Source organism: Vespula vulgaris, chromosome 3, assembly GCF_905475345.1.
Source record: "Vespula vulgaris chromosome 3, iyVesVulg1.1, whole genome shotgun sequence".
NCBI lineage: Eukaryota > Metazoa > Arthropoda > Insecta > Hymenoptera > Vespidae > Vespula > Vespula vulgaris.
Genome location: NC_066588.1, coordinates 22,374 through 45,961, shown reverse-complemented (window position 1 = coordinate 45,961; position 23,588 = coordinate 22,374). Strand labels below are relative to the sequence as shown.

General features: G+C 42.0%; 3 protein-coding genes across 5 annotated transcripts; 2 read left to right on the top strand and 1 right to left on the bottom strand.

Moving 5' to 3' along the window:
* Positions 1-93: 93 nt before the first annotated feature.
* LOC127062244 (ribonuclease H2 subunit A) lies at positions 94-1,281 on the top strand. The gene is made up of 2 exons (XM_050990100.1): positions 94-257; positions 379-1,281. The coding sequence occupies exons 1-2, from the start codon at positions 102-104 to the stop codon at positions 1,222-1,224; spliced, it is 1,002 nt and encodes a 333-aa protein (XP_050846057.1). The 5' UTR covers positions 94-101; the 3' UTR covers positions 1,225-1,281.
* Positions 1,267-11,766, bottom strand: LOC127062248 (uncharacterized). The gene is made up of 6 exons (XM_050990110.1): positions 11,178-11,766; positions 3,899-4,104; positions 3,609-3,744; positions 3,393-3,532; positions 3,032-3,296; positions 1,267-2,892 (listed from the first exon to the last, which is right to left on the bottom strand). The coding sequence occupies exons 1-6, from the start codon at positions 11,239-11,241 to the stop codon at positions 2,822-2,824; spliced, it is 882 nt and encodes a 293-aa protein (XP_050846067.1). The 5' UTR covers positions 11,242-11,766; the 3' UTR covers positions 1,267-2,821.
* Positions 11,767-19,400: 7,634 nt separating this feature from the next.
* LOC127062247 (cell adhesion molecule 2-like) lies at positions 19,401-23,473 on the top strand. Of its 3 annotated transcripts, XM_050990109.1 has the most exons (7): positions 19,401-20,050; positions 20,796-20,846; positions 20,956-21,161; positions 21,296-21,431; positions 21,502-21,635; positions 21,742-22,018; positions 22,108-23,473. In XM_050990109.1, the coding sequence occupies exons 3-7, from the start codon at positions 20,973-20,975 to the stop codon at positions 22,176-22,178; spliced, it is 807 nt and encodes a 268-aa protein (XP_050846066.1). In that variant the 5' UTR covers positions 19,401-20,050; positions 20,796-20,846; positions 20,956-20,972; the 3' UTR covers positions 22,179-23,473. The 3 variants fall into 3 exon arrangements, with proteins under 3 accessions (XP_050846066.1, XP_050846064.1, XP_050846065.1); XM_050990107.1 differs by lacking the exon at positions 20,796-20,846 and having other exon boundaries at positions 19,404-20,050; XM_050990108.1 differs by lacking the exon at positions 20,796-20,846 and having other exon boundaries at positions 19,427-20,050; positions 21,742-22,009.
* The last annotated feature ends 115 nt before the right edge of the window (positions 23,474-23,588 follow it).

Here is a 23,588-nt window from a genome sequence, read left to right as displayed (position 1 = left end):
TGCCGCTAGGGTCGGCTGAATGTAAACCGAAGGAATCTTTACGAGAACTTTGGCGGTTTCTCTGAACGTGTTTTGATTTATTTTGGTGGTTACGTTAAGACATGAGTTTTCAACTCGGTAATATAATCAGTGAGAATGCTAAAGAAGAAGCGGACAGATCGAGCAAAGAAGCGAATATACAAATAAAATGTAGAACGGAATTGACATCTTACTTTAAAGAGAGTGATCATAGTAATAATAGCATTTATTTTTCGGAGGTAAATAATTTGTTTTACGAAGGTTAAAATCTGTTTTCTCTTTCTTTCTCTCTCTCTCTCTCTCTCTCACTTTTTGTTTAAATGCTCACAAATAATAATACATTTATGGCGTATTTTGTAGATTCCAAAAGTGTGTTGCGACGAACCATGCCAATTGGGCGTAGACGAAGCAGGAAGAGGTCCTGTATTGGGTCCCATGGTATATGGAATAGCTTATGCTCCACTGGTCCAGAAACAATTACTCGTAGACTTAGGTTGCGCAGATTCAAAGAGCTTAACGGAAAATCAAAGAGACGGTATCTTCGATAAGATATGCGAAGAAAATGATAAAATGGGATGGACTGTGGAGGTGATATCTCCTAATGTCATTGCTAATAGTATGTATCGTCGTAGTAAAAAATCTTTAAACGAAGTTTCTATGGAATCAGCAATTGGACTGATCAAGCGAGCTGTCGAAGCTGGTGTAAATGTCAGTAAAGTATACGTCGATACGGTTGGTAAACCAGAAAAATATCAGGCTCGATTGGAAGAAATATTTCCTCAATTAGAAATAGTCGTTGCGAAGAAGGCAGATTCTACTTATCCCATCGTTAGCGCGGCAAGCATTTGTGCAAAAGTCTGTAGAGATCATGCGATACGCGCGTGGCAATTCCCCGAAAGTAGTAACGAAACTGAATATGGCAGTGGATATCCTAATGACCCAGTAACAAAGAAATGGTTGACGGCCAATGTCGATGCTGTGTTTGGGTTTCCACAGATAGTCCGTTTCAGTTGGTCTACCGCAGAGAAGATTCTTGAAGCCAATGCATTAACCGTCGAGTGGGAAGAAATAGAGGATCACGAAATACGTAGCGAGCAAAAGATTTCTAAATTTTTTGCGAAATCACCTTTAAAATCCTACAAGGTTCACGTTAAAAAGCACGTTTTCTTTACAGAACGATGTATTACCAATGCTAGTACTCTATGATGATCATCACTCTTGTGGATTTATCGCCGTAATAAAATTACATTATGTAGTCGCATATTTTTTTTATGATTTTATTTGATTGGTATACAAGATATTTGGACAGAATTCTCTTTTTATAAATCTCAATGCTCCGAAAGATCGGTAATATAGCGATACTTTTTTTTTTTTCTTCCATTGCTTAACTTAACATCATTTTACCTTTTAATCTTGCATAACGTACATTTTATTTATGTACATATGTACAAAATATTTTTAAAGTCGTCATATATGAAATTTTAGTCGCATTTATCTTTACACATTCTACGACTATGATTAACAATTAGGAATGTTTATCGCGATAATTTGAATATCTTTGGTACACACGCTAGATTTACATAGTTTACAATCATCCTAAAATATGACGTTATTATTATATGATTTATAGCGACTAGAATATTAAAAGCTATGATGCAGAGAACGCAACAACGATTTGAAATGTTATTGTTGATTGTTTTGTTTTCTTTTTTTCTTTTTTTCCTTTTTTCGTTCTTTAAATTTCTTCAACTCATACCTGTACCGTAAGAAACTATATATCGTACCAGCTTGGACAACGCTTACTCATCAAGTTAACCGCGATTGTAGCAAACGTCGATTATCCGAAGGCCAATTATAAAATTTGTATTTTTCACAAGTATGATTGTATGTAACCCATGAGTGCAACTCATTGAAATGTAATGGCATGCTTGGCGATTGATATACGAAAAGTGTTAAATCGTAAGTAAAAAATTCAGTCGTAAATATAATAACGGTAATGTGTTTATACGCGTAAATAGGAAAAAGATCTATGTACATGCATATATTCGATAAAGATGATATTCCTTATAAATGGAAATTCTATCGATTGTTCGTTGATCTATTTGCTTAGCCCTACGATTAAATGATTCATTCGATAAGATCCATTTCGGATAATCGCTTTTACATTTTACCCAAATAATTTCATCGTTTCGATGTTCGAGATATCGACAGTGCGATCAAGTTGAATGAGAAATTAATTACGAATAAGTATGTAATTTATGTGTGTAGATTCGTATAGATATGTATGTCGATAACGCCCGAATTCTTAATCGGTTCGTGCCCGATTCGTTCGTACACCAATATACTTAATTTTCCTTTTCGTTTTTCGCCGAATATCGAAATTATCAACGATCATCGACTTTTTACATGCGCTTGAAAGTAACATCATCGTCGTACGAAACGCATCCCGATCGATGCCGGTAAAAGCGCGTGTTATCGAGTGAAAATATAAAGAAAGGATCGAAGAGATAGAAAGACTATCCGTTAAAAATCATTTATCAATAAAATCTCCTAGTTTATTGTAAAAATATCGAGTATATCGATCGGTATTACGATCGGTCTCGCTCGTCGGAATTCTTTAGTACGCACGCGTATGCACTTAAATTAATTAAAAGCGACACTTTATGCGATCCTCGCTTCGCTAAGTGGAATGATAAAAAAATATAAACAAGGTAGATAATTTGATAGATTATTTCACACTGATGCGGTATCACGAGTGACAAAGGAGGAGAATCGAAAATGCGTAACACGATATCCTTTGCCCTTACCGCAGTACAAGCAATCCTAGGGTTAGCAGCGACAGAGATGATCCTACGGATTTGATAGTTCCGCTAGCTGAAAAAATAATATCGAATAAAAATATCCGATTATTCAGTTAGACGTTCCTCTAGTACTTTGTTTGGTCGATAGAATCGACCTTCGGTTCGTCGATAAGAAAGAAGAATGCAACGTAAATCGTATTTATCTGCCATACCCAAAATGTGTTCCGCGTGTGTGTGGCCTTGCGCTCTTGTCTCCCTACTCTCCATTACCGGAATCTTTAGGGGCCTTTCACCCTCTATACTGAGCTCGTTCGATTTCCAATATACGGTCGCTATCGTCGCCAGGCATTTGATCTTCATGTCACCCTTCTTGAAGTGTTTCGTACGCAGACGGAACTCCAGACCAAGTACGGCGGTCTCTAGACCCTCGCGGTCTACCTCCGTGATGTGAGGTCCTCTTAGGTATTGCGGATCGACCTGATCGACAAAGGAATATGCACGCGCGCCTTTATCTCCCTCCCCCCCCTCTCTCGCTTCTACTCTCGCCAATCTTATATCTTTTAATTTACTTACAGGCTCGCCATTTATGAACCAACTGAGCATGGCGGCTGGTTTCGATTTAGCCGACGTGCAATTGAATCGGACGACGTCCGATACTTGATAACGATGCCTGCCAGGTCTACCCGCGATAACAGGCCCGTTCTCGGGTAGAGCTGAAATAGAGAAAGTCGTCCAGGGACATTAAGGCGCGCGTGTCATTGCTAGGTGAAAACGTTCGGTCGTACTTACCGACTACCATCATATCGGAATGATCGGACACAGTCTGAAAGGAAGGTGCTTCCGCCGAGACCTCGCATCTGTATCTTCCGGAACTCATTAGATTTACGGAGTAAAGAACGACCGATCTTTCGGTAGAGTTATGAATCTAAATGAAAGAAAAAAATAATGGATGATGGAAAAAGGTACCCATGTGTTTGTGCGCGTGCGTGTGCGTGTTTTACACACACACACACACACACGCATCACACGTATACCTATATCGTATAGGTTTGCAAGAAAAATCGTTAAATAGTCCTTACGTCGACGGTAACGCCGGGAAGTGGAAAAACCAATACAGGTGGCATATCCCTGGGTACGTATCGATAAAATTCGTTGCCATCCTTGTACCACTTAACCGAATAGAGTATCTCACCGTCCAGGCTAAAGCTACACTCGAGACGTATGTTCTGTCCCCTTACCACGTATTGCGGTATAACAAGCTCCAGCATCCTGAGCGCTTCTACTTCTAAAACAAGTGCATACGTACATATGTATCAATGTAGCTATGCGAATAAGCATACGTATTCCTTTTCTAAAGGATAAATTGTGAAGACAACGCGTGACACCGACCATGATTAATAGCCTGTTCTGACATTAATCATAATCTTCAATCGTTTTTATTTTACGGTTTATGCGTTATTTTTTCTACACCTTTCGTTCGGACATACGTAAGCGTAAGCGTTAAATGTATAAACGCGAAGAAGAAGTCGGGAAGGTATTGTACAAGATTCGAGGAGAGAAGGATATTCAAAATGCAATCACGCTCGAATTAATTCCTATGGTTGCGAGACAAAGGTAAAGGCAAGGATGACATCGTCGACCTAATTAATGGCGTAAAACGATGCACGAAACGATATTACGAAAGGACGCGCCGTTTACTGTTCCGTTTACTGTTTATCGAAAACTCGATGTCGAGTCATCGAGTGGTGCGTGCATGCAACCAAGCCAGAAACGAGATCGAAAAGCAGGAACGATCCCGCGCTCTCCTCGTGGCCTCTCGCCTCTTTTTCGCCAGAGGCGCGTGTACGACGTTGGACTGACTCACGAAACGATCCACCCCCTGTGTCGTTCAATATGCATGAGTTATCATTCCCAACTCACTAAGAATGAATCATACCTATATCCGTCTCCTCGATATACGTGTGTATATCGTACTCGTTACACCCCTCCGTTCATTCATCTATCCTTTCTTCCATTTTTTTTCCCAATCCCCTTTCTTCTTCCAATATTTCATATATCTCGAAACCTTCCGCCACCCCTTTTCTTTCTATCTAAAAGCGCTCTCGGTTTAATTCTTCGCTATTTAGTCAAAATGCGGCGAATTCGTAAATACCGATCTCATTTGGGAAATCCAAAATTTATGATTTACTCCTATAAAGATCGCCAAAGAGCCAAAGAGAAAAGAGCAATCGTCGGAAGAGAAGAAAGGCCCCGCGACTAACGAACGGTTAATAGGTATGAGTAATCGTCACCGGGCTATGAGGTCACCGGAAAGCAATGCCATTTTTCCACCGTTTCGTCGTTGTTCGAAAAATGCATTAATCAACGCGTCCGGAAACGGACGGTAACGTTGATGTCGCCAGTTAATTGCCCGTCAAGGATCGGCGATCTAAACTCCTGATATTTTCGGGGATAAGTACGTTTTAGTCTTTGGCGTTGCCAAAAGTACATTCTGCCACCGTTACCAATAACGTTATTTTTCAAAAGATTCCTCGCTCTTCCTTAACTAAGGCTTACTCGTTCGTTTTTCTCGCGGAGTGCTAAAAGACAGAGACGATCGAATTGCCGTTGATCGATAGCTGCGTACGTAATGTACGTGGAAAAGTAAATAATTATCCCACTGTCAAATGGCCGTGATCGCGCGTGCCTAATTTAAGGAAAGCCGGACCATTTTCGTGCGGTAATAATACACGCTTATAACGCGTTCTCGTGCGGCCCTTAAATCGTGAGTCAGAAAGGGAGGCGTTATAAAAAAACTTGTCGTACACGATCACGAAAGAGCGAGGGCGACTATCGATCTCTCTACCTTCAGGCCAAACGTCGAGTCGGCAGACTCCGTAGCGAGCGAGAGAGCGAGGGAGGGGGAGAGAGAGAGGGAGAGGAAGAGGGAATCAAATTCGAAAATAGTTCGCGTAAACTCGATCGAGCGGACTTCCTGGATAGGAATTTCCGTCGTCGCGGAAATAAAAGAAGGGAGGAGGAGATGGGTAAGCGAGCGACGTAAAACGCTGCAAAACTAGAGCTACTCGTAAAAGAAGGATACCGATAAAGGATAGCGAAGAGACAAAGTTTTGGGTTACGTTCGGTCCGAAGGACGGATAAAGAGAAAACGAGAAAGGGAGATGGAGAGAGAAAAAGAATCGCAAGCGTCGTCGCACTAGCAGCCCTTCTCGTCTCGACGGTCGCTTAATTTCGTTTTGGTATTACTTTACAGAGTAATCGTATACCGATCGAAGAACGAAGCCAAGCATCTGCGAGTCTCATCGGCTGACTCCTGGCTGCGTCGAACGAGAGGCGAGAGGGCAAGCGGTGTCGCGTGTCGCTCGCGCGAGGGTCGTAGTAGGGTCGTAGGAGGGTCGCAGGAGGGTCGCAGGAGGGTCGCAGGAGGGTCGCAGGAGGGTCGCAGGAGGGTCGCGACACCGTCATCGTCCGAAGAAAGAAAGGCTCTAGCTTTTTCTCTTTCTCTTTCTCCTTCTTTGACGAACGCGCAAAAACGAGAAACTTTAACGACGTAATAACGACGTACGGCTTCGTCTCTCTTACCATTCTCTTATAGGATCTGGATATACCGTACGGACTCGAAAACTCGTTTCGCTTTATCTTTACCTCAGGAGATCAGATTCGAGAGCGCGATCGTTCCGAGGGAAATTCGAGAGGGAAATATTCTTTGGGGGACAGCGATTTGCGTATGCATATATTCACGCGAATGCCTCTCGCGTATGTACCTAGAAAGGAAAGAAATGAAATATAGAGCACGCGTAATCGGCAAGACCGTCGTAAATCATGCCAAAAGCAAATATATCGTAGGCATTCGCGTGCCTTTCTATTAAAAGATTCACGATCGCGGAGAAAGTTTCGAGAAGAAGGAAAAAAACATCTCACGCGACGCATCCGTCCTTGGGGAATAAATAAATAAAGAAAAAAAGGGGGAAAGCTTTAGTTCTCCCTTTCTTTCTTTTTCTATCTCTACGAAATAGATTATCCCCAAATTTGGCCTCGCTATTATTAGGTACACAGATCTATGTGCTAGTATTATCGCGGTCTACGAACACGAATTCATCCGACGATCATCGTAGATATGTCCGATTTGTCATTTTGACCGTATCGCAACGGCGATTGCCGTATCGCAGAGAGCATAACGAAAGAAGAAAAAAAGATGATGGACCGTTTCGTTTGTAAAACCAGGAGATCTAATCGAACGGGATTTAACGGAATCGGACCAAGTATCCAAATATTTTTTCATATTTATATCGATAAATACGGATATCGATATCCGCGTAGTTACTTTATACCGCACGTCCTGTATACCGTGCGTCGTGTAAATATTGGATTTTCGCATTAGTCGCATCCGGTACGTCCTATTTCGGTCGCTTCGAAGCGACGCGGATCGCTCGCGATATAGGTACGTATAATATAGGTATGATAAAATAAGGAAGTGCGCTAATCTAAAAGAGCGATTGTCGATGAAGTTTTGGAAAGATCGGGGTAGCGCAGAGCAGCGCAGAGTTGCGTTCGGAGAATTAGAAACTCGTAGTCAGCCTCGATGCATGCTCGACGATATTCGAAGCGAAGGCAGAGTCGTGCTCCTTGCCGCGGAAAGAAAGGAAAAGGGAAAGAACGTCGGCCCGAGCGTCGGAAATTGGCCTTCGGGAGGCTTCCTTCTCCAAGTTATTTTTTCTCGAACCTGTAGCTTCGTGACAAGGATGACGGTTTAGCGTATAAAACGATTCGACGTCTTTCGCACGTTTCTTTCCGATTTCTTTGAGACTTTTTTACGAAAACTTTTTTACGCGGCTAACGAGACGAAAAGACAACGAGTACGAGACTGGAGCACGAATTGTCGCTGCTCGGACGAAAAGGAACATTCATTTCTAAGTCGATACTCGCGAAAGGATTCGAACGGGCGAACGAACCGATGAGATCGAATACGGACACGTACAAATACAGGCTAATGGAGCAGCGAGTTTGATTTTTTCATTTCTCTCTTTCTCTATATCTATTTGTTTCCGTTATCGCGAATACCAATACGACGGCGACGACGACAACGAACAAGAGCTCGATGGAACGAGGAAGTATCGTTTTAATTGTAAAAGCCGATTGACGAAGACGAAGCGAGGAGACGGTAAAAATATTGAAAGGCGACGGGAACATGGCCGAGCGATGTTACACTTGCGTGCATCCGCATTCACGGTGTCACGTCGTTACCCGACAATAGTCAAATTACCGGATACGTCGCATCCGTGAAACCCGTGATTGCCCAAAGCCCGAAATTTCCGCTTTTTCTCGTTCATCGCGTTACGTCCTTCGAGATCTTTCTCAATTTTCTCGCGATATTTATAATACTTTATGCGAGTATCATCATATTTTATTAGTCGCGAATCGAAGGATCTCGTCTAAGGAACACACTACGCTATCCTCGTAGCGTAGGAAAGGAAGGGAAACGAGGCTATCGACGCGTTATCGCTCTTCGCCTAGAATTTCTCACGCTAATAAGCTAAGGCAAGGCGACCGACCGAACGTATCGAAGAAACTGGCATTCTATTGGACGGCGGTCATTGATAAGAGTCGGAACTTTTCGTTAGAGAACGGTAGCCCTTCGACACGTCGACGTACGAACGTTGAAAAATCCCTCGACGAAAATCTTATCCCTTTTTCTGATTTTCTTCTTTCTTCGTCACCCTCCCGTTCGACAACGAACGAGTTCGTGACAACGAGTCGCTCAAATGGTTTTTGCGTTCGAAACTTTCCCTTAATCGATTCGATCCCATCTCCGCAGAGGAACCATCGACGTATCCATCGAAGATCTCATATGTTCTTGAAAAAACATTTTCATCTTTTACTTGCTCGAGAAAAACGAAAAATGAGAAGTCCGCAAATGATTTAGAGCGTTTAGAAAAAGACGATTGTATCAGGACGCGTGCTCTCCGGTTCGCCGCTGCTACCGACGCCATCCCCCGCCCACACCACCCCGATCATACGACGATCATACGACGCGCTTCTTTGAGCTCTCGCGACGGTGCACCGCGTATACCGTATCTTCGTTATCGTTCCGCGCCTGGACCTTCCCCCCTCCCTTTTCCGCTTCGGCTTTCATTTTGGCTTCCCTCGAGGCGCAACCCGCCCTTCAGCGTTTATTTAACAAACACGCGAAGAGTCGCTCGACTCTCGCTCAGCTCTCGCCAGCAGACTCGTCCAAAGTATAAAAGACGCTATCCAGTCCGTGGTGTCGGTTGCATCGCAAAACAAACTTTACGAAATTATACCGCGTACGCCTAGGATCGTCGATTTTGTGTCTGGCTAACGTCCGCGGAGAACTCAATGCCGCATCTTTCTCTACCGGTTTTTTTTCTTTGCCGGTATGTCTGAGCGAAACGAACGATAATTTAACGTACGTATCTGTATACGCGACCTACATATATACATATCTGTTGCAACCCATACGTAAAAGCGTATATTTGAAACAGACGCATGCGATAAAGTTATTTTTTCCAACGTCATGGTACACCGCGTGCACTTGAAACGTACAGCAGATGGTCCCCGATGACCGTCCTGGCTTCGACCGGACACACGGACGACGAAGAGGATGCCTTCCTGCTTTTTAATCGGTTCGATTTAAAATCTTTTTCGATCGAAAAATGCACGATTTCACAGGAAACCTAGCCAATTTGGCTCGATTATAAATACAGTTGGAACGATCGTAAATCGATGCCGTTATCGATGATAGATCGCCGTTATTAATTCGCTCTAACAATCGTTGAAATATAATAAGGCAGCTATTCGAAAAGCGCGCTCTTAAGGAACGGTGTAAAGGTAGATATAGACAATGCTCGCGACGACGCGAGTCGCATCGAAATTCAAGGATTAGACGATGCGATCGAAGGGACGATGAGAACGTGCGCATACAGTCGTAAAGCCGTAATGTTCTTGGAATATTAATCGAGATAATAGCGATGCTATACCTTACGACTCTAATATGTGCATAAGTGGATATTCGATAAATACGTTTTAATTTTTTACACGATTCTCTCAGATCGGTGGACGCACGAGGCGTAAACGACTATAACATCATAGAACTAAATGGAATAGAGAAAACCTATCCTTTTGGAAATGTTCCGGGATCGCGGTGCGTCATTTATAGAGAGTCGCAAGCGAAGCGACCAAATTTCGCTAGCCATTGTGAGCCGAGTCTCACGGGAAAGAGGCAAGACCACCGTCCGCTCCTCTCATTTTAATTCATTTCCATTACCGAATTGAAATGTCCAACGAATTCGTGCCTATCCTCGCGTCTATTGTCTCTCGCGAATATAGGAAGCGACATGAGAGAAATGCTTTATACTCTCTATTTCGCGATTCTTCTTCAGATCGTTATCAGAAATTTTTGCTCGCGAACGATACCACCGTCTATCCGCAGAGATTTTTATTATTTTTCTCGGACATCGAGATACCTAGTTCTCGAATTCATGACTTTTTATCTCGAAGTATCACTTTTTTCAACAACTTTTATCTAGGAGAAATAATTATTTTTCTCCTTTGAACAACACTCGTTTGAAACTCTGGCGTAACTTGTGGTATGTCAAAGGGAGGACTGACGATGACCAGAGGGAAAAAGAAAGAAATAGCAAGAGATAGAGGGGAAAGAGAAAGAGTGAGTGAGTGAATGAGTGAGATAGATAGATAGACAGATAGACAGATAGATGGAGAGAGAGGGGGGGGGGAGAACAATTATTTTCGTTACGAACCGCATCTGTCGCAGACAGGATTCTTCAGCTCTCTAAATTTCACGAGTCAATTAATGCGCGCGCGATCCCACGCATAACTTACCTACATGTTTAGAAACGTGTATATAATTGAAGCCAATCGATTTTTTTAAATAAAAGGCGGCGAAACTATTGCGATCGAGCTGAAGGTTAAAGAAATGTATGCAAATGGAGAATCGTGAATTGGGTGGAATGACAACGACGACGTAAAGTCCGAGTTTATCGAAAACGCGCAGTAAAATTCGGAAAGGCGTCGTCGTCGTCGTCGTCGTCGTCGTCGTCGTCGTCGTCGTCGTCGTTGTCGTTTCTCGAAGATTCCTTCGAGACGATGGAAAGTGGTGGTGGAGGAAGATCCTCGATATCGCCGAGTCACATCTACCATCGGAGGCGCGCTCAACAAAGAACCGATTGAGAGACGAAGCGAGAGCGTTGGCGGCGCGGCGAGCGTGACGGAAACGACATTAGATCGAGAGCTAGACTAGGCTGTCATAGGCAAGGATGGACGCTGCTAGACGAGGACAAATGGAAAGAAGGGATTAGGGCGAGGCGGATTGCGACTTACCCTCGGTGCCTAGAGCAAAGAGCAGTAAGAGGAGAATCGGTCCAAGTTTGCGGAGCCAATCCATGCTGATGGTAACGACGAAAACGGCGATGGCGAGGAGGAAAACCGTCGAAGTCACTTTCGCGTCGAGGACGTCGCGACGTCGCCCGAAGGAGGAGACGCGCGCCAGCGCGACGCGATCCCTGCTTCGGCCCTGGCACGGCCCTGGCACGGCTCTAGTCAGGTCGTACGTTGCCCTTTGACATCCACCGCGATAACGGGAGCGGCGGTCATCGAGAGTTCCTTCCTCTCTCTCTCTCTCTCTCCCCCTCTTTCTGTCTGTTCCTTTTATCTCGGGCGCGCGCGCGCGCGCGCCACGCACTGATACGTTCTACCGCCAAAATGTTTTCCTTGACCTCTGACAAGGAACGACACCGTGAGTACGATACACGGATAACGTGCTATAACCACGATGATCGTGCGTACTCGGACACGCGTCGCGCGGAAATACCGGCCGCCGAGAAGGCCTTTGCCTCGGGAACCGCGCGCTGCCCCCGATGCCAACGCCACCGCCACCAACAACAACGACGACGACGACGACGACGACGACGACGACGACGCTGCCGCCACCACCACCACCACCACCACCACCACCATCACTGCCGAAAGACTCAAATCGAAAGACCTATCGTCGAGGCCTTATTCGCTTTCCTCCCTCGTTGCGTTTTAGATATTCCAACTCGAAATTTTGCTTCTAGTTATCTCGTTTTATCGTTTGTACTTTTCTCGTTACAATTTTTCTTGGATACAAATTCCTTTGGATACAATGCTTCTTTTACCAAGTAATTCTTTCTCTTCCTTCGAAAAGATTCCTTCCAATTCTTGTGAATGCAGATGCGCAAACGTTCGATCAGATTCTGTTTTCGCTCAAATTCGAAATTTGTTATTATCGAGTATTCAAATTGGCTATTCCCACCGAAATGATGGAAAGATTAAATCAAATGTTCATATCGAATATTTCGAATACAGCTATGCCTACGAATACGCACATAAGTAGATGGCTCCATAACTTACGGCCACGCCTATCCTCCAGCTCCATATTTCGCTTTTTATTCGATATTCTATCTCGTTGTTGCTTTTAAACTTTTCTATATAGGATGTACGGGGCATTTTGTACAATGTAACTGTCCCAATTTATACGATCTCGTTCTACTTTTCCGACGTGCACGAATATCTGTTCCTGTACGAGGCACACTTACTCTCGCTGACGAGTATTCGCTCTATCCACGCTCTTCTGTTAGGCTCTGTGGAATCATCGTCGGTTGAAGAAAATGACGACCTTCACCAGTCCTATGTATACATCCTTTATGTAAATGCATCTATGTACGGTAGCACAGAATGCTATGTATGTCTAGGTTGAACGTAATTGGTGGCATACCTTTAACTTGAGCTATGATATAGGTGGCAGGAGAAAGCGTAAACCGTACGAGAGGAAGGGAACATCGCCTTCGTGGAAAAGTTAAGAACAAAAGAATGACTGCACCGACGGCCAAGCTAATGAGAAATAATCGAGTTAAGCCGAGTTATTTTAAACGGAAAAGTTGCACTCGAAAGGATGCGACTCGAATGAGATGAGTTGGGTCGAAGAAATTAACGAGTCGAATTAGCTTTTAACTCGTCCAGGAAAACGCGTAAGCTTGTTTCGCTTGATAGAAAAAGCGCATTTAAGAGTGCGCACGGAAACGATCCGCGTATATGCGTAAATACATAACGTACGAATATAAGCGTACAAGCACGTACATGCGAAGAAAGTATTTCTACTACGTCACTATGAGATTTCAAAGTTTTTGGGTATGCGCTCTTCTACTTATACACGCGTTTCTACGTACGCATGCGTATGTCGTCACTGGTGTTATTTAACCACAGCGTGCGTGTGTGCGTGCGTCTGTGTCTAGTAGTAGAAATCAATTCGAGAACGAGCGATTCGTACATTTAAATGATTAGTACGCATAGATCGACGCATAACTGGATTTCTGAATGTACATATTTTCTTGATATAAAAAGAAATATATTTATTGCTAAACTCGATGATTCGCAATACTTTTGCAATTTGAAACGATTCGGATTAACGGGGAACAGTAGCTTCGTTTAAGGTTCTTACGAACACTTTAAAGATTCTTTCAGCGCGGAACTATAGCTTATACGTCTATTGCCCGTATATACGCGCAAGTCGATTGAACGAGTCTCTTGTAGCGCTTTTATTTCCTGCCCTCGTTCAGCTTGCGCATCTCGTAGAACCCGCATTTCGTACAATTACCCGAAAGGTCCATTCGTTCCATTTAAAAGATTGAAATTTTTCGAAAACTTGTTCGACCGTACGAGAAGAGCCTACTAAGCGCTTGGTAACGTTCAACTTTGCAAGTTACGAGCTTTATCGTACTTTACTCAGGTCCGTCCGATTGACGCGTTGAAAAATAGAAATTTAAAGTTCGATTCGAGGTAATCGTTCGGCGATTTGTAACGATCGACTTTTACACGCTACGCGCTACTCACGCTGTACAACTTAGCTTTGCATTCTTCTTCGCGAAACGACGCGATAGTGCGAGGGAAACTTTTTGAAAAGGCGCTCGCGTTGAGGGGAGAGGAAAGAAAGAGGCGAGGGCGGGCAATTAGTTGAACGCTAGCATCTGCCATTTCGAATTCGTCGTGTCCCTGACCCTCGTGCGTGCGTGCGTGCGTGCGTGCAAGTCGCGAGCCAGAGACAGAATCTACGAGAGCTAGCAGCTGCCTAATTTTGTTGATAGACCAGACCCGAGGACGACGGGTTATGTCGAATGCGTGGAAACTACTTAGATTTGCTGCGTAAGAGCTACAAGGGGCCCGATTAACGTCATTCAGGATTTCCTAGATATCTCATCGACAACGGACAAACTCCTTAGCCACGACGTTAAGCATATCTTCCTTTCCTCGAAAGGACGAGTTTTATTTTTTTCTTGGCAATATCGCGAAAACATAGATTTGCTTATATACTGCGTATCTACTAAAAGAAACATTATTTCAAGGAAAATGACAAATTTATTTCTTTCGATGACAAATCCGTTTGGACAAATCATTCGATATCGACTAAATCGTTGGAGACTGTTATTCGTGACATGAAATAGAAAAAATATTAAAATGCGGCAACAAACTCTGAAATAAAATCATCGAACGTGAGATCGATAAGTTGGAGAATTTTGTCGTATGACGATCCATTGCCACTTTTATAATTATTTTTAACAGAAATATAAAAACGGACGATATATGCGTAAAAAATCGTAACAAGTTCGCAAGGTTATATGTTATAGTCTTCGACGCTTTCCGGAATCGCAAGTACTTTATGCAAATCATCTCGAGCTACGTACTTGCTTGGGCAAGAAGAGCTTCTTCTCTGCCTATCGTCTATCTATTCGTTTCCCCTACTTTTCTCGCTGCGTCTCATAGTTTTACTTTTGCATTTCTCGCTTTTACGGACTTTACTTTTCCTCGAGATGACCCACTTTGTGTCTTCCCAACGGAAAATGCACGGAGTCTTCTCTCTCTCTCTCTCACTCTCTCTCGTCACTCTTTCTTCTTTTCTTTCTTTCCTTCTTTCTTTTCTTCTTTCTTTCTTTCCGTACCGGATCCTCTTTATTTTACTTCTACATTTTTTGCGCCAACTTTTGTTATCGTCCTTTGTTCGAATATTGTTAGAAAAAAGAAAGATTACCTACTCAAAGTTTCGTTTCGTTCGTTAAAGTCGCATGGTCAAGAAGAAACCGCTATGGGTGATTGTGTTTTTTCTAACTGAAAGATTACACACGATGAAAGAAAAAAATAATTTATTTCATAATGCAATATTAATGGAGTGTGTATAGTATGTCGCTTGTTACTTGTCGCTTACGAAATGCTTACGAAAAATTGCATGCACGTTATTTACTTGGAAAATATAGTATAGTACATACTTTAATTATTTTAGACAGAGAACTCTCAACCCAGGAAGGAAATTCGCAAGATTCGCGTTGCAAGACGTGTCACTTTTGTCTTATGTTCCGGTTGGCTTGCAATTATTCTACCTATAATTTCTATATTTCATGCAATGTGCATCGTAGACTTACTTTGTCATCGAAAAAAGAATATTTTTCTGTCTGCCATCGACGAAAATAGAAGACGGGGGTTCTATTATTTTTTGAATAGTCGTTTTGTTTGTTTTATAGGTTTCTTTCATTTGAAACCGAATATCAACTTGTCCTACTTATTTCTTCGCGTGCATTATTTACGATGAGAGAGAAAACTTATAAAAAAAAAAAAAAACAAAGTTTGGAGAATATTCTGAAAAAAAGATGTATCACCGGAGCAATAATAAAGGCACGATGCGCGTAATCGACGAACATTTTTTCGTGCATCTCTCATTCCATTAAATACAGGCCATTTCATCCAAAATAGTTTGATGTCATTGCATCTCCTATATACGCGAAAACCGCACATTTTATGAGCCGGTTTCATGCTCGCATAAGCATCTGTAATATTCCTCGAGTATCTACTTACGCAACACGACTACTCATACTTGTGCAAGTATGCTACGTATACGAATGCATTACCTACATATCCATATGTTTGTCTGTGTGCGCGCGCGTGCACGCGTGCGTGTATCTCTACTATGTGTAGATATAGCTGTGGGTATCCATATGTACGTATATGGAAAATACATCAAAGGATGTATCGAATTTAAACGAGAACAAAAGTTATCTATTTTTATTCCAAAGAGACTTGTCAAGCTGATTATCTCGATTAAATCGAATTCTTCCATTTTCTATTTCCGTTGAAATGACCATTTTAATTTTCGTTTCGATTGACAATATGTACAGATCTGGGATCGATCGATTACTCGACGAATCGAAAAAGTTCAACGTTATCACCGATTTTATGGTTGTAAATTTGAAAACCCAATGAGAAAGCAATCTTTGACAATAGTTCTCTCTAATCATCTTTTAAAAGGGTCGTAACAACGAAGCTATTATTGGATACTTTGACATATTCGACGTGTATCTAACTACCGTCTACCATTGGAATTTGAAGCCATCGCGAATCAAAAAATATACATATTCGAGAGAATAAGAGGGTTGCGCACCTATAACGCTCGAGCGTCATCGTATGATGTCATAGGATGATATTCACTCGGGAGACTCGAGCTACGAGTATATATGTAAGTATATCTTCGAACGGAGGAGCCGAATTGATAAAAACGACTCTAGGGAAAAGGGTGGGAACGTAGGAGGTGACTTGGTAATACTTTTAAAAACTGTACAATATGCTCTCGAGTAAATATGTAGGTAGGTATCTATGCACGTGAGCTTAGCGTTGACTTCCTCGAACGAAGATAGACGATGCGCAAATATTAGATGTACCTATATATAGGTCGTATCCCTTTATCGAAATTACGACGATTAATTTGTTCCTTTATCTCGATACACTTGAGAATCGCCTAAACTTTCTACAAGCCGTCGTTCTTCTCGCACGAATGTCCGCAAAAATTTATCGAGGAAACGTTCAGAATATTTCCTCGTTATCGGGGACGTAGAAGAAAATTTAACGATACGCGCGTACGAAAAGACGAAGTCGAAAGAAATATTAGCCTAGGGAGCAAACGAGAGGGCGAATATCGATTTTCGGTCGCGCTAATAAATAAGCGCATGCGTCTTGTGCTCCGCTTCTACCTGGTGCTCAAAGAATTCCGAGCCTGCAAGATCCTTTAAATTTCTTTTTCCAATATTCCTATCTAACAAGATCTGTAGATATTTATACAGATATCTCTATTATATGGAAATATATATAAATACATTTGTATAATATATTTATATATATGTATATATATAAATAAATATATATATATATATATATATATATATACGCGCGCGCGCGTGTGTGTACGTGCATAGATATACGTATCTACTCCTGTATATTGTATTTTCACTCAAGGCTAACAGATTCGGCACGATTGTAACGCGTTTAAGCATCGATTTCAATCGCTACTCGATATCATCTTTGTTAAATAGAACTGATCGGATTCATAAAGTCTCGCTTTATTAACAATATTCTTTATTCGTTTTTATATAATTACAGATAAACGTATATGTCAATATTTGAGAGAGAAAAAGAGAAAGAAAGAGAGAGAAAGAAACGTGCCAGCGGGTCGATCGATCGAACTATATCTATATGTTTTTAGGCATAAAGTATTATTTATATTTCGAAAAAGCGGGATACACGATGCAATCGTATCATATGCGCGAAAACGCGAATACGTGTTCGGACTTCAAAGGGAGGGTTTGTAAGACTGCTGCCTTCAGGGGATGAAATTCATCCTGACGCGTGCAACTGGTACCCCAATTACTCGGCGGGGATCGTTAGTCGATCTAGCTCTCTCTTTCGCACACGCGCTCCATGGCCTCCCTATCTCGCTCTAACCCTTGTCCGTTGATTTCTCCTTACGATGAACAGGGGAAGATCGCTTTTCGATTTAGTATTGTCGATTTAGTCATTTTTTATTTTCGTAATCAAAAGGTTTTCGTCTTTGAATTTTTAGCAACTTCAAGTTTACACATTAGATACTTTCGACATCATTCTCGCTCGCCTGAAATTTCAACGTGATCCTTTTTCCTGCTTAAACATTGTGTCATTACATTAGAACCAAGCACATGGAACAATCAAGTTGTAACTGTTATTAAGGCAATGGATATTAAGAAAAAATCCATAAGGTTACAAGTACCGATAACCATGATATCGATCGGTGTGTCTTTTTTATTTTATCGAGACGATGGTAGAGTGGTAGGCTGTACGTCGTACATAGGTAACTCGTATATTCGCGTATTGCATTTTTATATACGCGTATTAGGAGATCTTTATGTTTGTGAAATTTGAAACATTGAAAGAGCGCGGAAATATCAGTATAATTTCAAGGAAATAGATAACAATACCTGGAGTAGGCTCGATAACGAGTTCATCATCATTTTTGCAACAAGTGGATCTAGCGAATATGGGTTTATGTAGATAGGTACACACATACCTATCTACGTACGTACATATATAGGTAAGCGAAAAGCCATTGTACATATTATACATTGTATATTCGACCGATATTTCGAGCCAGGTAGGAAACCTAAAAGTGACAATAGTGATCTGGATTTGCGATTCGTCAAATCCAGTTCGCGTACTTACCGGTATGAAATAACGACTGACCACATAATTATCAATCCCTTTTATCGATAATCTCAATTTCCATCGGCGTCTTGCTATATCTCTTGAATCTCAATAGATATTGAAACGTCTAATTGTAATACTTTAACGCAGTCGTGTTTAATCGGCGAATTTTTTCATATCGCGATTGCCTCAATAATCGTGGTAGACTTTGAAATTGTTAATGAAAAATTATGCTTGTGCGCGTCCATTGAGTTAATCGCACGTTCATGGGATAATTACTTAAATATAATAATAAATCGGAGAATCAAAATAAAGCTATGAGTAAAGGATATCGAGTTAAAATCAACACATGATAGCCGCTCGATTGACTTGCGTGTAAATATAAGCAAAAGAAAACCTATATTCGAGTAAACCTAGAGTTACATATGTATTTATATAGGAAGGTACGCGCGATATAGAAAAGCCCATTCTCACCCTGGTGATAGTAGGAAGGAGGAGAGAGGATAAAAGAAAAGGAGAGAGAGAGAGAGAGAGAGAGAGAGAGAGATTTTGCAGCGATCATCGACTTGGAGAACGGCGCAGTCGCCTAGGAACGAACTAAAAGCCGACTCGCTCACTCCCACTCCTCTTCTCTCTTTCTCCTAGTGTTGTGGCCTCACTTCTTCTCTCTCTCTTTCTCTATCCCCGGGTGCTTCTCCACCCTCGCGAAGCGTCGCTAGCTCCGCGAACCATCGTCAACTACCAACGGTAGCGACGTCGGCGGTGGTAACGGTGGAGGTGGAGGCGGTGACGGACGCAGCGATAGCACCGGCAGCAGCAGCACCAGCACCAGCAGCAGCAGCAGCACCACCACCACCACCGCCGCCACCACCACCACCACCACCACCACCACCACCACCACCACCACCACCACCACCACCACCGCCAGCACCAGCACCAGCACCAGCACCACCACCACCAGCACCACCACCACCACCACCACCACCACCACCACCACCACCACCACCACCACCACCACCACCACCACCACCACCACCACCACCACCACCACCACTACCACACCATCAACATCACTATCACCATCGCTATCACTACCACCAGCAAGCGGCAGCAGTAGTCGTCGCGTGTCCCGCTTTACCACCTCCTCTTCTATTTAGCGACCGCTCCGCTGATGCCGCAGTACCGACTGCTTGTCGCGGAAGGTGGAAACCTGTGTAACGCAGCCATACATATATAGATTTTCAATTAGTCAAGTGGGCTGACCAGTAGGAAGAAAATTATGTGTTATCTCGAAGAAAGAGGGAATACCTAAAGGTACTTGTCTTTCATCGGCGATCCTCCATGTTATCCAAGTTCAAGAGAAGGAAAGGATCGATCCGCTACGAGGACAAGAACGCGGACGAGGAGGTGGACGAGGACGAGGAAAAACGCGCGCGTTAATGTCCTCGAAAAAGATAGGAGAACGCGAGAAAAGCAAAGCCCATGTTGAAACTATGAAAAGAGTAAGGATATCGTGAGAAATAGTTCTTCCCTATTTCGTGGAAAAGTCCATGATCGGTTCAACGCCGCGCCGTCCTGGAGAAGGAGAAGCATTCGCGAGAGGATGCTGCGCTACGTGGACTCGTTTCGTACGACCCTACCCTTGAGACTCATTCTTCTCTCCCTATTACATATTTATTCAGGTTCGTTTGCACGTTCATTTTCTCAAACTAGTTAGAACAATCGATCGTTTATCGTAAAAGTTCATCGCAAAAGCCCTTCCTTTAGATTGTCATACGAATACATAAACGTTTTCAACGATCGAATGACGGACGATCATGTCGTCCTTTCGAATCGAATCGAAGATATAACTTGCGTTCATACATAGTCTCGTTCTGATTGTGATTGGATAATGCTGAAAATTCTTTCTTCAAGATTGCACGTGTCTACATACGTATAAAAACCTCGCACTATACACATAAGAATCGTCACGAATAAAAAAATACGATGCTGCAAGAATTTATTATTCTCCGTGCCATTTTTCTGTCATCTACGATAAGAGAGAACGACATATGAAAAGTATTATAGATAATGTCATTTAAAGAATATCGAAATTAAAAGTAAAGTTCAATGCATTGTGACAACCAATAGATTTCCAGCGATGACCCAGTATCTTATATAATACGAAACCGTTCATCAAATGATATCATCTTAACTGCTTAGGAACGTTCCAATTGACTTGAATTTCGATAAAATTTTGCCTTGCCTTGTTTATTTGGCCTGCATCGTTTATTTTCCCAACTTAAATGAAACGATCCATATCTTACTTCAACATATTGGCAATATTATTGACCATTCAATGTAATTTCACTTCTTCCCGTTGCGTTTATTCCACTGGTCTTTATTTCTTTTTTATTGTTTTCTCTTTAATTAATATTATGATCTTAGAAAAATAGGGGAGGGTGTAAGAGATATTAAAGAGAAAGCAGGTGTGCGTAGGTAAGTAAAGTTACGTATAGAATATTTAATATGCACGCATGTTCACTTACGTGAGTATCTGTGCATATCAGAAAGCGTTAAAATTTTTCATCGGGCACGTTCGTTACAGATATAACGGCCCTTCGTATGACGACACTACAAATACCGCAACACGTCGTTTTCAACGAAACGATTCGTATGCAGTGCAACTTTAGCCTGGACAACGAGCTGCTGTATTCGGTGAAATGGTACAAAGATGGTCATGAGTTTTATCGATACGTTCCGAAGGACGAGCCGACGGTACAAATTTTCCCCGTCGCCGGCGTAAACGTGAACGTGCGTTACTAACTTTGAGAACATCATTAAACGTTAGACGATAGAGTCATGCGGGGAGCATCGATACCCGTACGACTAATCGCGGGTTCGGGAGTAAACGTTGCCGACGTAAAGCTCTTCTTATCGGCTTTCAGACGCATCATTCCACGGAAAGATCCGTCGTCTTGAATAACGTGGATCTCTCCAGTTCCGGGAGGTATCGATGCGAAGTGTCGGCCGAAGCGCCAGCTTTTCAGACCGTTTCCGATCATGCCGACATGACGGTAGTCGGTGAGTTTATTTCTAACCAAAGGTTACCTTCTTTCCTGTTCCCATTTTATCTCATATTTTCTCCTTTTAGTCCTACCGAACGAAGGTCCTCTAATATCGGGTGGTCGATCGAGATATCAGGTCGGCGACGTCGTTCGTCTTAATTGTACATCTGCGCCCTCGAAGCCAGCTGCTCTATTGACGTGGTTCATTAATGGCGAATCCGTAAGTGTCAAACTTTTCCAAAAACATATCCATTCCATCAATTCGAAAAGCGTGCTTTTCAACAACAAAGGAGTATCAAACATCGAATATGCGATCGCATTCGCAGGCCGACGCGCAGTACTTGAAAGGTCCGCATATTACCGCTGTCGACGCGAGAGGATTGGAAACGGCGGTTTTAGGTTTGGAATTTCGAGTTGCCAGTAAACACTTTAAAAGAGGGGACATGAAGCTGAAATGCTTAGCAACGATAGCCGCTGTTTATCTCCAAAGTAACGAGGAAAGTGTCGAAGGGGACGAGCGAATTTTGAAAGCTCCTGTAATGGAGAGTCGCGAAACCAGAGCACAGAGTCACATTCGCAACGACTTGATCAGTGGTAATAAACGTAATTTCAAATAAACTCCAATTGCAACAGATATTACTTATCGATAAGCGTTAAGTAAAAAGACGTTAAAAGTCCGATATATGTTTTAGGATGTTCGGTCGAAGCTTCGCTGAAATGGAAAATGCTCCTCTTGAGTATAGGAATCGTTTTTATGCGATAATAAAACAACGTCGTGTGATCCGACGTCAGCGTCGACACGCAGTCCTCGCCGTCAACGCGCGAAGGAGTCGGAAAACATAATATAGCAACGTAAACGACTTCGCCGAGATACATGTGTCATTCCATCGTATCTATCGTATTCAATCTTTAATCCCCGCACATACCCATATATCTATTAATACCATTACATATACAAGTACTTAATAATAACGTGAGTACTTATCTCTCTCTCCGTGCGCGCTTCATTGATAAGTAAAAGTAAGTATTGTACCTATGTACTACGTACTACGTAGTAGGTATTAGGTACGACGTACCTATGTTTTAGGCTCTAAATGTATTTACATGCACGCGTGAACAATGATAAAAAAAGAAGTGATCGAGAAAGAAAATCTACAATATATTATCTCGTTCGACATATCTAAAGTAAAAATAATCCGTCTTTTCGTACGGCTGTTAAACGATTGTCCGAACTAAATCGTCGAAACTGTAGGTACTTGTAATATTCTTTCTTTTCGTACCAGTTGTTTTTTTTACCATGAATCTTACTCCTTTGTGCTAATGGTGCGATGCAAGAAAAGAGAAAAAGCAATACTTGAGCAACGGCATAAGCAACAGCTAGCATCGAGAACATTCTTTCATTTCTCTCGAGTAAGAAACGCATAGAAATGCCAACGCAACAAGATGATACAGCAAAGATAGATCGATTGAAATTCATCTTAATGATTCATTTGACGAACGTATTACGCGCATACTAACTCTATAATACTACCTGTATCGTACGATCGGTTAACATCTATCTTTCATAATATTTTCTATACGTATCACGATATACATATCATTCATTTCTCATTCTGATAATTAAAACAAAGAATTGTACTTACATAATGTGTAATGTAAGTACATAATATGTACGCGAGTAAGTAACGAGAGATAGCGGAAATATGATATTTGTGTGATGTTGTATTGTTTGTTAAAATAAAATAGAAGCGAAATTGTAGGTCGATTCCGACGTTACGTCGAATATAAAGTGTTTTTCCAATATTATCTTTCTAAGATCTTGGAAAGTAAAATTCTTGTTTAAGACTCATCGCGATATAGTCACGATGATCATCGCGGTATCGTTCGAAAAGATAGTGGAATCGATGTACGATATTGCGTATCGAACTAATTCTGCTTCCTTCTCGTGCGAAGCAGTTCGTTAATGTCCCTATATATGTCTTACTATATAAGTCTTTACGTGCTTGTAAATATGTAAATACTTTTCATCGTTATTAAAAATTATTCATTATTATAATATTTGTTCCGTGCATCTATAGTTTCTACGACTTGTCCATTCGTATCGACGGTGCATATTTTCGTTGAAATATCGTACAGGATATATATATATACATACACACATATATATATATAC

What these genes read in the sequence shown, in the direction of transcription:
- LOC127062244 (XM_050990100.1), top strand. Translation starts at nt 102, where the DNA reads ATGAGTTTTCAACTCGGTAATATAATCAGTGAGAATGCTAAAGAAGAA. An exon ending in ATAGCATTTATTTTTCGGAG is followed by an intron (nt 258 to 378) that starts GTAAATAATTTG and finishes CGTATTTTGTAG; the next exon opens with ATTCCAAAAGTGTGTTGCGA.
- LOC127062248 (XM_050990110.1), bottom strand. Translation starts at nt 11,241, where the DNA reads ATGGATTGGCTCCGCAAACTTGGACCGATTCTCCTCTTACTGCTCTTT. An exon ending in TTCCCGGCGTTACCGTCGAC is followed by an intron (nt 3,745 to 3,898) that starts GTAAGGACTATT and finishes TCTTTCATTTAG; the next exon opens with ATTCATAACTCTACCGAAAG. An exon ending in TTCCGATATGATGGTAGTCG is followed by an intron (nt 3,533 to 3,608) that starts GTAAGTACGACC and finishes TCTCTATTTCAG; the next exon opens with CTCTACCCGAGAACGGGCCT.
- LOC127062247 (XM_050990107.1), top strand. Translation starts at nt 19,972, where the DNA reads ATGCTGCGCTACGTGGACTCGTTTCGTACGACCCTACCCTTGAGACTC. An exon ending in CCTATTACATATTTATTCAG is followed by an intron (nt 20,051 to 20,955) that starts GTTCGTTTGCAC and finishes CGTTCGTTACAG; the next exon opens with ATATAACGGCCCTTCGTATG. An exon ending in TCGCCGGCGTAAACGTGAAC is followed by an intron (nt 21,162 to 21,295) that starts GTGCGTTACTAA and finishes ATCGGCTTTCAG; the next exon opens with ACGCATCATTCCACGGAAAG.